Raw genomic sequence first — 21,312 nt, 5'->3', positions numbered from 1 at the left:
CTATAAACATTTGGCTCCTGTCCTTTGAAGTAATTTAATCCAAGTAGTATTTTACTCACACTCTAAATTAAATTAGTAATTCAAGATATAGTGAAAAATATATAGCATGAAACAAATTGAGGGATGGGGATAGCACTCCACTTACCCATCCAGTACAGAGATTTGGATCTAAAGCTATGTAATCACACCATCTATGCAACGGATTCTTGCTGTTTCTTCCTCATAAATATTGCCCAGAGATTTTTGAGTAAACCTTTGAACAGCTTGTGGTAGATGCATAGGCTTCTGTAATATAATCAATGTACTGATTTCCAGGAAATTTTTAAAAAAAGTCGAACTAGAGAGCAAGCAAAATAAGTAAGTAAAATAATGCTTTAATTATTCCTTGCCAGCAAAAAAGATTCAGCAGTTTGAGCTAGTCTGCTCACAGCCAGTCAGGGACAGTTGCCAACAGAAAACAGCTTAGGCGGGCCCAACAAGATGCGCTTTCAAGGTGTATGGGTGCACACAGTGATGTCGCTATGAATACTCCACTTTTCATCAGTATCATATTGCAGACACAGAAAGAAGGGGTTTATGTTATGATGTCACGCCAGGTATAGCCTATCCTGCTTTGTTGCTGACACTTCTGGGCAGGTGAACTAGAGTTGGAATGTGATCTGATCTACTATTGTTGGCATTTACTGATATTATTCTAGTGATTTTTTTTTAACAGTCTAAGGCTGATCATTGTATAGCAAGTTCAAGCGGAAGATATTCAGCTCACTCAATGGAGGATTTTGAAATATCTTTTAATGTGCAGAAGGAAAAGCGTAAGAAAAGTAAGAATATAGCAAGGAAACAAAGTAGACATATAGACATCTGAGTTCATCGCAAGTATAAACAATTTTAGAATCTCTTCACTCCCTAAATAACTTAATACAATGAAAGTCCACTAAGGTTTACCAGAAATAACATATCTTAACCTTGATCAAATAAACCAATTTTATATTTCTTCTTTGTCCCTTCTCACAATATTCCTCAGAACTTTAACAAGCCTCTTTTGTAATTCCTATCAAAAAAAAAAAAATCCAGGTCACTCTCTTGATGTATTATTGGTTTATAGCAGCTTTGCTGTTTACAGTGCCTATAAACCATATTTCTGTACTGATCTGGCTTGGTCAATTATCCAATAGAAAATCAGCAAGAGAAATTGATAGCACTTCTAAATAATAATTATCAGTTTTTGATATAAATATATTTGAGACTTTGTAATGCGTTCTGTTGTAAACAAGCATTAAAGTAGATGGGTACAGCACAAGAAATTGTGTATGATTCTTGCACAATGTACTTGTCCACTAGATCAGGGGTCCCCAACCTGTGGACCGCGGCCCACTACTAGGCTTCATCACTGGTACTTACAGCCCCACTCGTGTGAACCTCATCATGACTGCACTCACACAAGCCTCATTGTGGCCCCATTTGTGCAAGCTTCATCATTGGTGCTTGCAGTCCTACTCAGGTGAGCGTCTCTGCAAATGTCACAAATACTGCACTTGTCCCTCCCACACATGCACTTGCACTTGCCCCGCACACAAAATAATCCCCCCTTTCCTCCCTCTCCCACTCCGCGCCAGTTGGGGAACTCTTCACTAGATGTTTCTGATGGGTTCTCATCTTTGTTACCTTCGTTATAAATTGTTTTAAAAATATGTAACGCAGCAAGAAGTCATTATATAGAACACCTTTAATGTGGGCCTCTCATATATCTTTCCTTAGATTGATTTTATCTTCTGAGGAGTTCAGTCTAATGCACATGGAGTTCTTTTTCATTTATAAAGAAAGGTCTTGCTGCAGGCATAGTTGAAAAGGGTATTATTAAAAATGCAACTACTTTAAGGTACTAATTGTGTAATAGTAAGTTCCCTATTTTTCAAACTTTTAGAACTTAGATGCAAATTAACTATAAAATAATAAATGAATGAACAAAATACCATGTTTCTGAAATTTTTATGTGATAATTTTCAAATCATTTTCTTAAAATTGTTATGTATATATGTTTGTAAGTTCCTTTATTTCTTGGGAATAATTGCTATATTGTTGTGCAAGGAATGAGAGAAACTCATTTAATACATGTGTATTTGTATTATTAAGCTTGTACGTTTCCTTTCAGAAAAAAAGTCATAATCATCATTTTTGCTATGAATGTATCTAATTTTTTGAAGTTTTAATTTCATTTTCATCTTTTTTTCCCTTACTCAGCTCTTGCCCCTGTTCTTTGCCTCTGGTTGTGTTGATGACGATATTACAGTGATGTCTGCATTCAACCTACTGCATTTGGTGACAAAGAGCCAGCCAGTGGCCCTGCAAGCCTGTGGGCTTCCCTCAGGTTGACTGGGTGCTACTTGTGGTTATGCATATGGAGGTTCTTTCTACTAGAGTAGGCATCTCTGCTACAGGAAATAATAGGCTGTGGTTTGCTAAGGAATCAGCTATTTAAAGCCAACTAAGCTGAAAGTCTTTCCAACTATATTGTACATCACTGCTTTTTTTTTTAAAAAAAAAATGGTAACAAGCATTTTAGCTTCTGTATAGGGTTTGATAAATTGGATTGTATTTTTAGATCATAAATAAATAGGCACTTTGCTGTCTTTAAATATAACAGTAGTCTTAAATAGTCTAGCTCTATATTTTTATCAAGGGAATACTATAATCTGGTGAGGGGCAATATGTTTGATCTCAGGAAACATTCAGTGACATTTTAAGAAGAATAAAAAATCAATTTAACACAAAGTTCTTACAAGTTGTTGCAAATGAAAGTTTTCTTGTAAAATTCTGTACTAATTTAGCCCACTATTTTGCTGTATTTCCACAATTTTTGGTCATAACTTTATCGTTGTATTTGTTAGTTCTGCAAATCAAGCAGAAATCTCATTGAAATGCAAAAAATAAGGATAAATAACAGTGCCATTCATAAAGGGTTATCCACATAGCACACTGGTGCATGTGAAGAATCACTCTTTGAAATGTTGATGCAGCCTTAGTCTCTTGAAGGCTTGTCATGGTTTTGGAAGCTTTCCCTCAATTTGCATGTCTTTGAGCATTTATAGACAACATTTCCACTTGGATTACCAGTGAAGTAGCAAATAACATTTTTCTACCATGTTATGTTTGAAGTGCCAAATAAAAGTATGATATAAGAGCTCATTAATGGTGGAAGGAAAACAGGCAACATGTCAACATGTTTCACAACAGTAGAAAAAGTTCTCATCTGTTTTATTTATTTATCAAATCTTTATGATGCCCATCTTCCCCTCTGGGTGGCTTATAAGTTATAAAACAAGTAAAAGATTATTAAAATATTAAAATCTACACAGATTAAAATATTATTAATAAAATTATTTTCAAACAAACACAAACACACAAAACATATAACATAAAAACCTCTTCAACTGCATACAGTGTGTCGATTGGTTACAAGGTCTTTCTGCATCCTTCCCATAGTCATCACTTGAGCTTTATCAAAAATCACATATTGTCAATCAAATATCTTTATATACATTATTATTATACTTCATTTGTTATATTATCACGATTGTTTCTCCATTTTAAACAAGATATTCTAAATATGTATCCATTTATATTATAATGATTCATTATATCATTTTCAATATATCCAATAATAAAGAATTTTTATATCCTATTCTAAGTCATTCTATTATTTCAGCATTGATAACATTCTCTAATAATTTTCAATTCCATGTTTTTTCCATTATTAGTATCATCAATCTAATATACATGTATACAAATTGTTATAATTGCTAAACATCCATTAAGCATAGCTATTATTATATCCTTTTTATATGAAACATTAAATTTGAAGTAAATTTATATTATGGCATTTCATTCCATCCTGAAATCATCCAATGATATTACATCTTTATATTCTATTCTATATAGAATTATTTATCTTTTATAAAAAGGTTTTTCAACATCATCTCCATCCTCACTTACTGTTTGTATAAAATTTCATATTATCAATCTAGTATATATAAATGCTTTATTATCATTATTGATCATTTATTTGACTATAGCTGTTATTACTTTGTCTTATACATAGTACTCAAAATTTAACTACATTTAACTAAATTTTATTGTGTCATTTCATTTCATCATCCTGTATCCTTCCAGAAATAGTGCAGTCCAATATCTCTTGCCATTTGTAGAATCTGTATTCTAAGTGTTTTCTTGATAAGTCTTATGTGGACTTCTCCTGACAACTTGTTATTCATTGCATATCTTATAAAGATTCGAAACCCTCTATCTGTTCCTTTCATCAGCTTGACTTTTGTTATCTCTGGTGCTTCTGCCGAAATTACTCTCATTGTTTCTGTCAAATTTTCTCCCCTTTCTTCATCTACATTTTGACATCTGAGATAGAGTTCCAGTTCATCGATCTCTCCTTTCCATATTTTGCACTTATCATTTCCCTCCACTCTCGATTTGCTGTCAGTGTCAACAATTTTCTTATCACTTTCATATGTCTCTGGTTTTTTGAACTCTCTCCTCAAATTTCATCGTTGTTTTATAAGTATTCTCAACACTTCTCTCCATACTTTCTGTATTTTGATCTATAATTTCAAGTCTCTTCAATTCTCTCTGTGATTATTAAGACTTTTTGAATTTCTAGCATAATTCTTTGCAGTGTTAATCCCTTTTCTTCTTCATATTGGGCCATTTTTCCAGGTTATAAACCCTGCCACTAAAACAGCCAAGGCTTTTGCTAGGTTTCAAACAAATTCAGTAAAGTTTTTCAGATCAAAGCTTTCTCTTTCCTTCAAAGAAACAAGACGTATAAACAAGACATTTTCCACTGACCCTTTCAGTAAACAAAGCCAATAGCTTTGTATTATCAGATGTTGACAAGCTTCTAGCCTCTAGATGGAAGTGTTACATCCTTTCCCTCTGTTTTTGCCTCTCTTTCTAAGCTCCAAACTGCGGAAGAAAAAAAAATTTAAAGATTACGATCCGGCTGAGCCTTGCAAGGAAAGAAACGTTTAATCTACAAATACAAAAAATGGAAAAAGTATAGAGGAAGAAGGGAAAAAAAAGATCAGTCCAGTTTAAAAGTAAGAGGCAGTTGTAAAAAGTCCATCCATAGAAAACAAACAAAATGAAAATGAAAAAGATAACACAATAGTTTTAAACCAGAGTTAATTCTTGCTTCCTTCTGTCTTTAATTTTATTTTAACTCTTAAGTCTTTGGGGTTTTCTCTAATAATAAGGATTTTTCTCACCATTTTGACACACTGTCTCTTCTATTCTGCTTTCGTTTCAGGGGTCTGTCCCAACCCTCTGCAGCCATTTTGGCTGCTTCTCTTGGCAAAAAGCTTTTTCTGGATCAATCAGAGGCTTTGCGGTGCCCCTGAGATCAGCAGGACGTGCCCTTCTTTATCACCGTTCCTTCAGAACAGTTTAGATCCAAAAGGATCATCCAGCAACAGATATCGACAACAATCCTGGAGCCCCAAGATTGCATATCGTGTCGTAGCGACATCAGGCACTGCCTCTCCACAGATTAAAATATTATTAAAAACAGTACTAAGACTGAAATTAAGGGAGCTAGGAGATGATTGGGATGGGGATAAGGTCTTCTTACCCTATCAGCCACCTTTAGTGGTGAGCATTCCCTCGGGGCCCCAGACTAACTGGCAAAGTCTTCCAGAAGAGAAGGGCAATTCTCACCTCTTGGAGTAAAATGTTTCACAGTGCTTGGGCCACAGGGAAAAGGCTCTTCTTGACCCCGCTTGCTTCAATTCCAAGATCCATAGAGGGCCTCTTCTGTTGGCACAAGTGGAATGGGTTTGTTCAATTGGGGAGAGATGGCTTCTCATACCCTGCATCTCCTCTTTATGATATAAATAGTCATAAAGGCAAATTATTCAGAGATACTGGAACTGATAAATGACATGGCCATGAAATTGGCTTAGGTAACAGTGGTGGGTTTCCATTTTTTTTACACGTGCGCTTGCACGCAAAACTTCTGCACATGCACAGAAGCATCCGGGCAGGTGGGTGGAGCCTCCTGCCGCTGCTACTACCGCTTCGCTTGATCTGGGCCGAACCAGGAGCAACCCACCTCTGTTAGGTAAGCACAATATATATTGTTTATATATTTATAGTTTTTGAGCTAAGACATTAAGAATATATTCAGCCCTTTCATTTTAAATATGATGTATACATATACTTTTAGATGGCTTTAGAATTATCCATATAATGCAGTATATCCTTTAAAAAAAGATAACACCTTCATATAAATAAATTTATCTTGTCCCAAGTTCATCATAATTTACACATTTTATTTTCTTCCAAATGTTATTTAAAGTGCAAACAATTTTTATATTATGTACTTATTTTTTAGAAATTCTTAATTTTTTAATCGCTGGAATTTGAATACATACATATAAGAATAGATTATTTTACTATCTTAGTTAGAGAAATTTCAGTTTAAAAGACAATAGCTCTCAAATTCCAGTAGATGGCACTAATCAGGTATTATTTTTCATATTATCAAAATACTGTTGTGTAATACCCAAATCTAAATTTAAGTCTGACTACATTTTTTTGTATTTTAGATAGATAATTTAATTTAATTTAGTGGTTTTAAATAACTTGAAAAACAGCAAATTAATAAGTAGTATTACTAGTGAAGTGCTTTTAAAATAAGTTTTAACAATACTAGTAAATTATTGTTTTGACTCTTTATGTTTGTTAACTTTGTAATTTGGAAGGTAAAAACAAATATTTCCTCCTGTGATTTTGTCTTCCAGTAAACATCTACTTATTTTGATTTTATGCATAAACCTAAAAAACATTTTCTGTAGCAGAGTGCCACATTTAAATAGGAGAAAAACTTTTGCTTTGCTGTGAGTTTGTATTGTATGAGCTGATTCATCTCTAAAAATGTAACCTTTCCCCCTTTTAACACTGTTCTTTGCTTTCATCACTTCTTGCATGCAGTAGAATGCTTTCTTTTCCTGCTCTTTAAAATGTGGAAAAAGTAATTAGATAATTTTAATTAAATTAAGGCTGAATATGTTTTGAAAGGCACAAATGCTTTCTAACTCCAAAGTAATCGCTTTCTAAATAAATATTTAAATACAGTGTTGTGTATTTAATTGGCAGAATATTTATGTGCTGTTTGTATTTCTTGATGTTCACAGTTAAAATTACAGTACGTTTATAGGAAGGTACTGGGCATATCACGTTAATTGTTTGATAGTTTATACATATTTAATATTGTATTTTATATCTATGCAATTTAATTATATTTCATGTATATAGTGCCCTTATCAATGGTTTTAACATATGCTATTATTTATTTTTAAATTATTATTAATTGCATATGTCCCATCTTTTATTAATACACCTCTTGACAGTTACAACAATATTATATAGAACATTAATAAAACAAAAATAACTGAAATATTATTCTCCCCCTTCCGCCCCAGTGAGATTGGCCTTCTGGAAGACCCTCAAAACTTGGATGTAACTTCGGACTTGGGGACCCCAAGGAAGGGTGGAGCCCATTAAATGGTTACAGTATATTGTATATAGTTAGAGTGCATTCTCCTCTGTCTTTTTATTGTTGTGTTTTAGATGTAGCTTTTGTTTTTTAATTGTTTTTAATACTAGAAAACTATGATTTTATTACACCACCCTCGAGTTCCATGCAAGTAAGATGGGCAACCATTTAAATGTAATAAAATCAATAAATTAACAGGAACAAAAAAAGACAGGATTTTTTTTACTACACTTATAGTACCTATTAGCCCTTCTTGAATACAACCATTTGCCCAATTCTGAAATATCAGTAGAAGTGATACAGATAATAACCAAAATATATTTTTAGCGAATTTAGCAGAGAATTGTGACATGATTAATATTAACAATAGCTGCATATTATGTAAGATATTTCAAATTTTTATTCATTTATCAATAGAACTTATTCAACTTTGTGCCTATCGTAATGCTTATTGAAATGGATAATGTATATACAATGGTACTTTGATACTCATCGTTAATTGGTTCCAGGAAGCAAGTTGAATATCAAAAATAATGAGTACCAAACACATTTTCCCTAAGGATTAATGTAGTGAATCACAAGGCAGCTGACCTCGACAAGTTTGTGCACTGAATACCAAACAAACAATGAGGACCGGAACAAAATGTTCATATCATAATGTGTTGATTATCAAATGTGACGATTTTTAAAGCAGTTGATTACCAAGGTACCATTGTATTGGGATGTATGCTCTAGTTGAGAAGTCCTCTATGTCCTACATTCAGCTGGTTATTAGTGGTTACAGGAGACTCTGGCTTTTGCATTGTATCAAATGATTTTCATATCAAGTACATTCTTATGTTTTCAAAATAGCTAAGGCTATTTTTTTTGCTGAAAACTAAATCTGTAATATATAAAATGCATTTAAATAGATTTAGCTAGATGGCATATATTTTGTATTATATATTTCTTTAAGACACATTTTATTCATTATATTTGCAATAAGCCAAAATTCTTTATTAATTCACTTAAAGAACAAAACTTCATAAGCTTTAAAGTATGTCTGAATGATTTTAGGAGTAAAGAGAGTTCTAAGAGCTGTAGTGTGTCCAAGAAATCACTGAATCAAGCAATTATCTGTCTGCAAAAAACTCACCGCTTATATCTACATGTTTGATCACTATATTCTGTGCTCATGTGAATCTTTGCTATTCTTTATTAAACTTTTCCTCAGCATAGCACTCCCCAGTTGCTTTCCCAAAACGTAATGATACCAGATTCTGCAAAGTAGCATGCACGTAACTTTGCTCTTCTTTTCTTAAATCCTCAGTATTGAATTTGAAATAATGTGTGATAACTTGAAAATATCTTGGTATATGATATAGAAAATGTCAAACATTTTGTAGACTTTTAGAATAATATCTTAGCAGGTTGCAGCATTGAATTGAGCTTGCTATCTAGCCATAAATTAAAAACATTAACTTAACTAATCCATTATCTTGATTATCTATATACTTCTCTTACCTGTGTTGAACTCTGTTGTAATGTGTAATATTTTGGTCTTTGCTTCTAAACAAACCATTAAATACTTGGATGGGAGAAAATACTAAAGTGATAAAAGAATTGGAAAAAAAACCTTTAGAAGGCAGAAGATAATTACTTCTATTTTGTTGCCAAAAAAACCTACATGGATATTTTTATGGAAATCAAGTGTCAAGTGTGACTTGAGACTTTCAATTACTTAAAAAAAAAGCAGATTCAGTAATTAGTTTATTGATTTGATCTCTTGAAATGTAAGGTTTATGTGCTTCTTCAATGAGTTAATAAATTTACATTGCAGAGGCTGCTCATATACTTGGAAGAAACTGTTGGCTTATTCTCAATAGTAAATAATTAGTAATAATTATTTACAGTTTTATAATCTTGAGTGTAGTCTCAATCTTTTATGGAAACCATATTTATCTTATTTGACCTTATTTACTTAGCTTTTAAATTTGACTGAACTCAAATCTATATACAACCCCAGAATTTTCAAATCCTCTTTCCCAGGAATTTAGCAAAGAACAAGCTTCCATATTTCCCAAAGGGCCCCAAAAGTGGTTTACACATTTTTAAAAAATGGGTTTGTGTGTGTGAGCTTTTTGGTTGACATACAGTCATAAAGTAATATCAAAAGCAGCAAATTGTTTCCGAGCTTGAGGATAATCTAAAATGTTGTTATTCATAATTGGCTAGATTTGTTATTTTACCTTGAGGTTTATTTTATATATTTTTTAAAAAGTAAATGTATGTCACCAAGAACTGTAGTACAATTATTTCAGATAAGCATTTTTTTTAAAAAAAATTTTATTGTTCTGTTACCATTTGATTTCTTTGTCCCATAAATGGTGTATTCTATTTGCCACAGCAAATAAGATAAGAGAATATATCCATGCTACATTGGACTTTATGTTTTTATTCATTCATTCCTCTATGCTTTGTGCCCTGAAATAGAATAGACAATTAAAAAAATGAAACAAATAGCCTCTTTATAGATATGATATACGATCAAGTATTGTAATGGCTTAAATTCTGAAGTTTATATAATAACATTTGTGGGAATTTTAACATTGCCTTTCTAACAGAGCAATCTTTTTTGCTTTCAAATAAAAGAATGTTTCATAGTTTGAGGATATAAGATTCCAATATTTGAGTTCTTAAAATAAGCAACAATATTATAAAGCAGATACCTCATTTACTGTTAGGAAATTATATTTATATTTTAGGTTTAGAAACCAGGATGTAGAAAAATTTTCTAATTTGGAAGCCGTGGTCTTCAACATCTTCCATTAAAATAAGTTCTGCAGAAATAAATATAGTCCTTACAGCAAAAAGACTACTTTTAAACAATGCTTAAATCAAAACTAATGTATATTCTGTGAAATAAAAAAGTTCCTTTTCAAGACCTTACAACCAACAGCCAAGGTTCTGTACTATTAAGAATTATGTGTACAGACAATGTGGTTAGTTGATAGAGACCAGCACTAACTAACTTTCTTTTTACATGGTATATAAGAGGAGGAAGAAACATCTTTACTTAAATTTAAAATTACTTTTTGCGGATACTTTGTAATGATTGAGGGTAAAAAAGCAGAAAAGCGCCCAATGTTAGGAAATTGCAATTCAATACCATGTAATTTAAACCTGCTGTTTCTCTCCTTATACTAAATGACATACAGATGGATCATTCTACTTTGAGAATACAATTGTTTCTTTATGGGGGTATATATCTGTTGCTTAAAAAAAACCCTTTGTAGAATTGTAATCAAGCATAAATCCTTCAATAACTGGGAGAAAAGTTTATTTTGAAAAACGTTAATTGTTCAAGCCAAATATAACTGCTAGATCTTAATCTCTTAAACACCTGTATACTTTAAGAAAAATTCACTATACATATTTATAGTCTAAAACATTTGGAAATGAGAAACTAGGATATTCAATATTTATTTGTGTTGCATATCTGCCTACATTTGTAAGTCTATAGCTATACATCTTGTTGCCTTGCCAGACTAGCCTACATTTTATTATTTATCAAATAATGAGAGAAATTTCTAAAATGAAAGAGCAATCTTAGAAGTAATCTGCTTAAATTCAAAGTGAATTATATTTCAGAAGTATGTAAAGGATTGCAAAATAAAAGTTTAATTTTTGTTCACAAACCATATGATTAATGAATTCATCTAAGATTCACAGTTTAACAAATGCAGGATTGCTGAACACTTTTGGAAAATGAAGAACAGATAACTTTTGCAGAATGAAAATATTTTATTTTTATTTTTTTAGTTATACAGCTGCATCCATTAAATATTAGAAATATTTATATTAAAATTTTCATCCAGTATCTTAAGAGCTTCCTCTATGGAATGAATATCACTTGGAAACTATGTTGGTATTCTTTTATATATCAGTTATTTGATTCATTCTCCAAATCATATTGTCTTTTTCCATTTCAGCTAGAGTGCTGCATAAAATATGCAGAATATGTTAATTTTACATTCTTGTAGTTCTTTTCATTATGTTTGGAGATAAATTAAATAATTCATCCCTAAAATATTCTGCTGAGGAGCAGATATGTATAATCCTCCTCTGTGTACAATATGCCTTATCTGTTTGCTGCTTGATTTTTAATTGGATTTCAAAAATGCAAATTATTGTGCTTTGGAAAGGAAGTAGAGCAGAGGAATGCATATTAGTCTCACTTCCTGCATATATGATCTTTAAATTGTTCATTATCAGGAGTCAACTCAATAAGCTTCCTTAAAATTCTCCTAATCTACGGGTTGAGAGATCTTTCACAACATTAAACCTCTATATTATACTGTTATATGGTAAATATATTATTAATAAACTGTTAAAGAAACTTATTTAATCAAATTGTAGATATTAAGTGGCATTCTTTAGCTATTTTATGCTTATCAGTTTCATTGGAGAAAAAGGTTTTATTTTGTAAATCTTTTTTAATACTTTGCATAACTATAATATTTCTAGGATTGTTTATTTGGCTTTTTTTACAAACAATATTTTTATATTATTGAGGATAATTACACATGTTCTTAAGAATCTACCTTCTGTTTTGTTTTAACTCCTCTTTAAAACCAATATACATTTTACTAAACTCTAGAATTCTTAGTCTCTTAAATTCCTAATTCTTAGCTCAATTTTCTGAATTCATGGTTATCATATTCATTTCCCTTATATCCTTGAATTTTGCCCTAATTTTGCATCTATATTGCAGTCATCACAATATTTGCCTCAAATTTATTTGAGTTGTATGCCATTAAGAAAATTTCAGTGGTTATAAACCATAATCATTCAATAAAATAAAAATGATAACAATTAAAATACAAACAATAATATAAATAAACTACATGGAACAATAAGAAGATATTCTGGTTAAACGTAATATGCCCTTTACCTTTTACCTATTTACCGATGTCTTATAGGGTTTAAAAACTATTGAGAAGTATTTATTGAGAAGACCTGAGGAAGACAATATTAGGCTCCAGGTTTTACCGTCTTGCAAAGGATAATGTGACCGTCAGATCTCACAAATGTGTGTTGACTTTTCTGCATAGTGAAAGCTTTGGCTGCCTCACATTCTTTTCACATGCACACCTGCTTGTGTGCAACAGCCTTCTAAAAGTTGGGTTGAAAGAACAATCCACTGAACCTCTCTAATGCATAAGGATGCAGTCTAGCCGTTGGAAAAGTGAATGTACAATGGAAGCTGTACTTGGCTAGCATGCAGTGTCTCAGGATTTTAAATTGAAAAGACTCCTTTTTCCATATTTTATCTTTTTGCAGGGTCATGTAGGGGGAAAAAGAACAAAAAGGTGACTTTTTCTCATGAAGAACTGAGAAAACGGCTGACACCCTTGCAGTACCATGTTACTCAGGAGAAAGGAACTGAAAGGTATATAGCAAGGGGGTAGATGGTAATAAAAATGGGGATTCTTCTTTTTCATTATGTTGTAATTTTCTCCCAAGTGGTTTCAAGTAATTCTGTTTTAGAAAGCCAAAAGTTTGTAGCATGGGCACTATGTTCAGCAATCTGATCAATGTAACTTGGTTATTATTAACTTTATTTTATTTTACTTTACTACAACATTTGTGCAAATAGCATAAGTCATTTTTTTCGTTTTGGGGAAGGAAATTTGAATTATAGTGGAAATAACCTTTAAGGCAATATTTTTGAAGGGGTCATTGTAAATATCAAAGAGAAAAGACAATGTGGTATAATTTTATTTTTCCCATTCTGCTTTTTTTGTTGTTTGTTTCTTTTCTTTGAAACTTCCGGGTAGAAAATATTAATTGTGTCCTTAAGCAGCTTTTATATTCTGATAAAAGGTAAAGTAAAAGAAAAAAGACAGTTCTTTTTCAAGGATCACATAATGAATGTAGTTTATTCCATTTGATTCATGAAAAATAGATATCTGTACTAAGATGGTTTTGAATTATTTTGATTCAGTAAGCTTAATAATATGCTTAAATATTTAATTTACAATTAATTCATAATATTCTATTTTTAATTAGAATTGCTGAATGAAGATCTCTGGGTGCTAAAGCTCCCTATGCCTCTAGACATGGACTGTTGATCATGCACTTTCCATGACTTCAGCCAAATCATTTTCTGTTGTGTTCAAGATGAGCACAGCAATGTAGTTCATGAAAACTGTAAGATATTCGGTCACTTAAAAATATCTGTATAACTGCTGATTTTTATTAGAACAATGACCTCCTAACCTTTTTAAATGGTTAACTTAAAAAGTATCCTTAAAGCAGTAAAGCTATTTTTGAATATAAAAATTCCCAACTTTCACCCAGCTTGGAATTCAGCTCCCCCCCTCAGCCAATCATAATCCAACGTTAAAATTGATTCTTTTAGTAGTATGATTACACACTGTCTTCCATTTGGATCTTACGCTACTGTATTATTTGTTAAGGTATCAGGTAAATAACGAATCAAAATGTAATGATAAGAATAAATGGTTATTTCTTCTCTTTCTTTTTCTAGCTATAATTATGATGTATAATGGTCTTTTCTCTAAAGTCTTAGTGAGTTACCTGACCTAAGAAATTTTCATCTGTGCTAGCCATATGCAATTTTTTAAATTCCATTTTAAAATTATCTTTTATTTTTATGTTTTGTAAATCTGGTTAATGATCAAAATAGCATATTTTACTTTGGTTTAACATAAGGTAAATAAAGTATGTTTATAAAATGTTAATAGGATTTAAAAAAACAAATTTGCAGTGAAAATTTTAAATCTTAATTGAAAATGTGTTGGAAGAAAAGCTTTTTCATCCAGGAAGCATGTATGTTTATACTTTAAAACACAAGTTTACAGTGAATGAAAAGAAATCTCATCCTCAAAGGTTCAGACTTGAAACAGTAAAGAGAAATTTATATCTCAGCTGTCAAATCTAATCTATAAATCTAATAGTAGGTAGAGACAACCAGAGCTTCAGAAAAATCAAGCTCTAAAGAGCCAATTGGGAATAGAAAGATTCCCCTTTCAGATGGGCTTTTAAAAAGAGGTAATTTCATTTTTTTTTTGGTCTTCTGTGTATTTTTCCCCCCTTACAGGTGGAAAAATTGGAGCCAGGAAAGCAGAAATTTCAATCCTCAGAAATCTTAAAACTGGAGATCCAGGAGGAATTGTAGCAATTTAGGGCAAGGGTGTCAAACTCGCATTGTCATGGCAGCATTACGTGACGTATCTGGACTTTTCCTCCCTTCGCTAAACTGGGCCACGGACCGCGAGTTTGACACCCCAGGTCTAGGGGATAGTAGCACCAGATCTGTATTAGCATTTTTCAAAAAAAAAAAATTGGGAAAATGATTTGAGATCAGCATTTGTACAATTTGCCTATAAATGCAAAAGTTATTTCTATATTGGAAGCAGCTTCTGAGATTAAATTTGCAGAGTTATGGTTAAACTTCCCAAAATCTGCAAAAACTATAAAACACACTTCTTTATAGATAGTTCTTAATTTATGACTGGTCACTTAACAACTATGCAACGGCCTGGAATGGATGCTTCATGGCTTGTAAGGCACTTCTTGCCATCATAAAATGTAATGCTACACCTACTTCTCACAGTCATATAACTGCATTCCAGAGCTTGTGAACCATCTCATCTTTACAGTTATAACCTCCTGCAGCCATGAGATGTTTTCTGCTGATTTCTGCAAAAATTGCCCATTTAGAAGAATGTGTTTGCACTTATGGTGACAGGTTCCGTTAATGACCATGATGATTTCAATTAATGACTGCTGCAAAAATATCATAAAATTGGGTCCATGTTTGTCAGTGCCTCAGCTTAACTACCATAACAATTTGTGAGTAGACATTCAGTGCCAATAGCAGTTGAAAGCCGAGAACTATCTGGTTGATTATTTCTTATCTCTTTCATTTTGCATAAAGTTGCCTCACCCAAAAGAAAATAGGGTTATGAAATTGTAAATATGCATACTAAATAATTATTTCTGTCTTGTGCTCTAGTGCTTTTGAAGGAGAATATACATATAATAAAGCCATTGGAATATATAAATGTGTTGTTTGTGGAAGCCCTTTATTCAAGTAAGTAGATTGAACAAAATAAATGTGCAGTTTGTGATATTTGACTAGTTTGGGAAAACATTACACTTTGATTGTAGTTACTAGACAGAAGTGGGTAGATGTAATCTGTTTTTTTAAGCAATGTTGGCTTAGAATTCTGGATGCTTTGGTCAAGGGCAGAAACTATCAGAGATAGGGAGTCCCTCAAATAACCCAGTTTATGCCTTGAACATTTTTACCAATAGTAACCTACTCTTTAATTACAGAGTTGAGTATACAGAGTACAGACTTTAGTTGTAATTATAATTAAAACTAACTCTTATCAAATTTGATGCCTTGATCACTGGTGAAGTGGTTAAGGTCCAAATTGTGTGCTCAGTGGTGGACAATGTTTTTGCTTATATTACCTGATTGAAAAAGACATACTCAGAATTGGCCTTCCTCACCTTTAAATCAGCATTCAACTTCTCTCTGACATTGTTATGAAGAAATCTTTCAGATACATAAATTGACATGCAACTTTTCTTAATTCAACAGTGGTCTTCAGACATTTAACTCAAAATGAGGTGTAACACTCAGGAAATGTTCTTGAATACTGTGTGCATTGAGAGTATGATAGGACAGTGAGAGTGTATTGTGGGCCCCCAATTTATTCATATAATTGAATTCCTAGATTCATCAGATTTCCACACACTTAAGACTGTGGGTAGCAATATATTATTCTGATTGGGCAACATAACAATTATTTCCTGTATACATCTTGTGCTAAAACGTGTGGTGAGGAACATTGTTTATTACAGCACCCTAAACAGGCTGGACCTAAAATTATCAGGAATCTAAAATTACGTCTTTTTGCCAAGTACAGAATACTTTGATACAAATACTGTACAAAGTAGGAGGAGCAATATACAATACACATCAGATTTCTAGTATATTATGTTCTATGTTTATTAATCAATTTGATATGGGAAGATGGGGATGAATGAGAGGGAGCACCAATATCAGCCATGGGCAGGGATTCTCTTATAATCTAATTTAACTCACAATTGAGAGTTGCAATTGTGATGAAAAATGAAGAGAGATAACTAACATTATATCCTTGAAAAAAAGGGATCATATAAATCCTAACAAATACATAATAATTGAACCATGACACCAAGGCTGCACATCATTTTGTGCATTATTCATAAAATGATATTCATATCCCTTTATAATACATGAGTTAGAAGATAATTTATTTTTGTTCCTTTGCCATTAACTAGTATACTGCATTTTTGTAATTAGCTGTTTGAAAACCAAATAAGTAACAATAGCTAATTAGTTCTCCATCTAGAGCAGTGGTTCTCAACCTATGGGTCGGGACCCCTTTTCGGGGTCGAACGACCCTTTCACAGGGGTCGCCTAGGACCATTGGAAAACCCATATTTTCAAAAAAATATGGAAAACATAAAATAATCTTATGGTTGGGGGTCACCACAGCATGAGGAACTGTATTAAAGGTTTGTGGCATTAGGAAGGTTGAGGTCCATTGATCTTGAGCCAGATTCTGAATGCCTTTTCTAGTCTGCTTGTCATATTTGCTTTGAATACATTTTTGTATTTAAAATGCACCACTTCCATGCTAACATGTGTATTACATTTCTATATAACACTTACATAACACTACCAGGCCTTCAACTGAGAAGGGCATTCAGTTGACATGGATATTGATTTTGTATTACTATATTCCTGTTATTTAGGATTATTAAAATGTGTTACTAGTTGAATGTTTGCTATTTGTGAATTGTGGAACATACTGATATTTCTCTGGAAATGTCATGGAAAAAAACCACATGTTCTGGTTAGGTTGAAATGATGATTCTTTATAGAATTTTAGCTTTTTATAATTTTGTTTTTTTATATAATCACATCAAATATGTATATATTGATTGAAAGAATCTGCCTTTTCCTCAAGGACTTTGGGAGAAGCTCCTTTGAATATATTCTAAAGTAACATGCTCTTTATAGTTAGAAGCTTTAACTATAAAATGATAATTGTTTTTCTTCTCTTCTGTCCCATATACAGGCATACCCCAATAGTTTTTATTTTGTAATATAAATCTGGCTGGAGCATGCCCACTAATTGGTTTGAGAATTAGATCTAGACAATGCTTCTTACATCTTGTTCAGATAGGCCTTGTCCCTGGGTTAGTTCTGCTTTGCAGCACTTCAGGAGCTTCTTGAAAGTAATTACCCAACTTAAATTTTCCCATAGCTCATCTAACAGGTTCAAAGGCATTTGAATTTAGGACTGTTATTCATCTATATCTGAAACATGATATTCTTCGAAAGGCTAGTTTTCCATCTTTCTTCTTCCTCATTATTTAATATACATATTTTTGTTAATATGTGTAATGCTTAAATACTGTAGGAGACAACATGTAACAGAAATGGGCTGGATTAAAGAAACCAAATAAAATAACTATCCAATGATGATCTCCAAGAGAAGCCTTATCACAAGTATAATAGTACAGTTTTAAAAGTGAAATATTTAAAATGTGCTATTTGTAATTTTGACATTGAATATTTCACTTGGGTGAAAATCTTGTAAATGAAAATGTTTGTCAATAATATTTCTAGAATGAAGGGATACATTTGGGTCAAGTGTATTAAGAAAGATTCTGTGGCTGTTGTTTGAGATTTATTGTGAGGGGATTTTTTAAGCTAAAAAATGTTTATAGTTACAGACTGTAGAAATCATGTCTTCATTTTTTTTTTGTTTTAGGTCTGAAACAAAGTTTGACTCCAATTCAGGTATGTTTAAAATCTTACGTAGAACATGCTGTTTTCATGTTTCAAAAGATGAATTTATCACTTAATGTTTAGTTTTAACTTTAGATTTGGAGTACCCAATTTTAAACCAATATCAAGTTTCAGGATGCTGCAATAGATTTAATGTCAGTGGATTTTTTTGTTAGTTCCACATCATTTTTTTAATTTTATCCTTTTATATTATATGAGACTGGGGAAATCAGTTCTTCGTCACCGTTTCAGTGATAGGAGGCTGAGAAAAGCAAACACACACACACACATACACCCCTCTTCAGATTATAACAATTAGGGCAGGGATTGCCATTGCTAAGTGATACAGTTGTAAAGTACAGTGTCACATGACTACATCACTTAGCAACAGCAATGTAGGCAGTTCTGGTTGCTTTTGTAATCCCAAAATGTGCATGCTGTTTATTTATTTATTTATTTATTTATTAGATTTTTTATCTCACCTTTATTACTTAACTAGTTAGTAAACTGAAGATTATAATGTTTTTATTTAGAAAATTACCTTGTGGCCCCTAATTACCCACAAAAGCATTCTTAAAAATAATTTTAAAAAATAGAAGTGGGTGATTGCAACCCTACATATTGGTGAACAAATTTACCTGTTCTTGGTCATCATAAATTAGCGTCTTATAAGTGGCCATACCTATCAAGGCATACCAAAAGGTGCCTATTACTGTTTGCATAGTGAAAAAACACTGGTATCCACATGAGACAAATCAGTGCTATTTGGTCTTCTGAGGTTCTATGAGAGCTGATACTAGAAGTAGCACTCAAACTTATATGCTGCTTCATAGTGCTTTTACAACCCTCTCTATGCAGTTTAGAGTCAGCATATTTTCCCCAACAATCTGGGTCCTCATTTTACCCACCTCAGAAGGATGGAAGGCTGAGTGAACCTTGAGCTGGTGAGATTTGAACTGCCGAACTGCAGCTAGTAGCAGTGAGCTGAAGTAGCCTGCAGTGCTGCACTCTAACTACTGCGCCACCTCGGCTCCCGAGAGAAGTGGATTCCTTCCATCTGGCCCATTTTTTATGAGCCCACAAGATAGACAGTATATTTTGTGTTTTTACAAAGCATAGAGTCAAGCTTTATCATATGTTGTCCAAAAGCATTTAAGATGGGAATCACGTCAAAACTCTAGAATTTTATATGAATTGTGGTTTTTCTATTTTATGGTATAGAATTGGAGTTCTATATCATTTTAACTGAAAATTTTCTTATTGAATGAAGTATGTGTAAATAACTATTTCAGCATTCTAGTCCACAATAGTGATTTTCTTTTCCCTTTAACTAATCCTCTGCAGAAAGGAAATCTCAGTGCTAATTATTATTATTATTTAGCGGATGAGGAGATAAATAACAGAAAAGAAGTAAACATATATAAACCGTCCATGTAATTATATATAGAATCTCTATGGGGGTGTGGCAGTGGCCTCATAACTGGATGTCAAATTCAACTATCCAGGGAATTGCCTGGGGTGTTGCTTTGTACAGATCTTCTGGGGAACCAGAGAACTCATGTTGTGGGCAATCTTGCACAATATGTTTAATAGTTTGCATATCAGGACCACAATCACAACAAGGAGAATCTTTCCATCCCCACTGAAACAGGGCAGAGGCACTTCTTCCAGTATCACACCTAATTCTGTTCAATTTCAACCAGACAGAGCGATGCAGGTCAAAACCAGGTGGCTTGGTAAAGGAATCACTAATGATCAGGCCACAAGAAGGCACCTTAAAACTGCTGGTGTCAAACTTGATGTATTGCAATGTATTTTTTGCTTTTGCTGAGCCGGGGTGGGCGTGGCCTGTGCGACGCATCCAGTACGCGGGCCACCAGTTTGTCACCCCTGCCTTAGACCATTCCTCTCTCCAGGCATTGTCAGAGTTAAAGGGGCAAATGTTAAGAGAATAGCTGTTTTCCAAGATGGCCTATGGGATTTCAATCTTGTGATGGGCTGTGTGTTGTCTGGGTAAATAGGGAGGATCTTGTTTAACATAACCAAATGAGAGCTTGTTGTTTCTAATGTGAGATGGTACAATATTGTTAAGTACTGGGAACCTATGTACACAAGTGGGATGCAGTGTGCCAGAAATGATAGGCATTGGACTGTTGGAGTTGGACATGAACCATTAAGCAATACACTGGCATGATATTTAGCTGTGGAATAAACCAAAGACAAGGTTATTGTTCATAAAATGTTATTATCAGCATGCCAGTATGTTCCAGTCAATCTGTTCAGTAACTTGTTGCAGCTAGTCAATTTTATAGCTATTTTTTCCAGGTGTTGTTGGAAGGTTAGTGATCTGTCCAGTATTACCCCCAGGTACTTTGGATAGTTATTACATTGTAAAATACAGTTCCAGAACTACACTGAAGGGTGGTAATTTGCATACTTGTTCTTGAGTAGAATGTGGCTACTTCTATTTTTGTTAGGCTTGGTTGGAGGCACCATTTTTTGATGTAGTCATCCAGTTTCTGGAGATCTTGAAAGAGGATGCACTCTGCATTAGACAAATGGCTATCCAACATCTTCTTAAAGACTTCCAGTGTTGGGGCATTCACAACCTTTGGAGGCTGTTCCACTGATTAATTGTTCTAACTGTCAGAAAATTTCTCCTCATTTCTAAGTTGCTTCTCTCCATGATTAGTTTCCACCAATTGCTTCTTGTTCTACTCTCAGGTGCCTTGAAGAATAGTTTGACTCCCTTTTCTTTGTGGCAACCCCTGAGATATTGGAACACTGCTATCATGTCTCTCCTAGTCCTTCTTTTCATTAAACTTAGACATACCCAGATCCTGCAACCGTTCTTCGTGTATTTTAACCTCCAGTCCCCTAATCCTCT

The 21,312-nt window shown here is 33.0% G+C and overlaps 1 protein-coding gene across 8 annotated transcripts in view; it reads left to right on the top strand.

Annotated features, from left to right (window-relative positions):
• Window positions 1–21,312, top strand: part of MSRB3 (methionine sulfoxide reductase B3) — a 64,603-nt gene that overhangs the window by 6,122 nt on the left and 37,169 nt on the right. For 3 of the 8 annotated variants that reach the window (XM_087723483.1, XM_087723484.1, XM_087723488.1), the window contains exons 3-5: window positions 12,887–12,995; window positions 15,588–15,665; window positions 18,409–18,437. In XM_087723483.1, the coding sequence (XP_087579609.1) occupies window positions 12,887–12,995; window positions 15,588–15,665; window positions 18,409–18,437 (216 nt within the window). Of the gene's footprint in view, window positions 1–715; window positions 822–1,758; window positions 1,897–2,241; window positions 2,369–12,886; window positions 12,996–15,587; window positions 15,666–18,408; window positions 18,438–21,312 lie in introns of all 8 variants that reach the window. The other 5 variants (XM_087723487.1, XM_014059340.2, XM_087723485.1 and 2 more) reach the window with 4 other exon arrangements.

Source organism: Thamnophis sirtalis, unplaced genomic scaffold, assembly GCF_051295495.1.
Source record: "Thamnophis sirtalis isolate CommonGarterSnake01/CBP01778 unplaced genomic scaffold, rThaSir2_p1.2 scaffold_9, whole genome shotgun sequence".
In the NCBI taxonomy this organism is placed as follows: Eukaryota; Metazoa; Chordata; class Lepidosauria; order Squamata; family Natricidae; genus Thamnophis; species Thamnophis sirtalis.
Note: the sequence above shows the minus strand (reverse complement) of the source record. Positions and strands in the feature narration are given on the sequence as shown.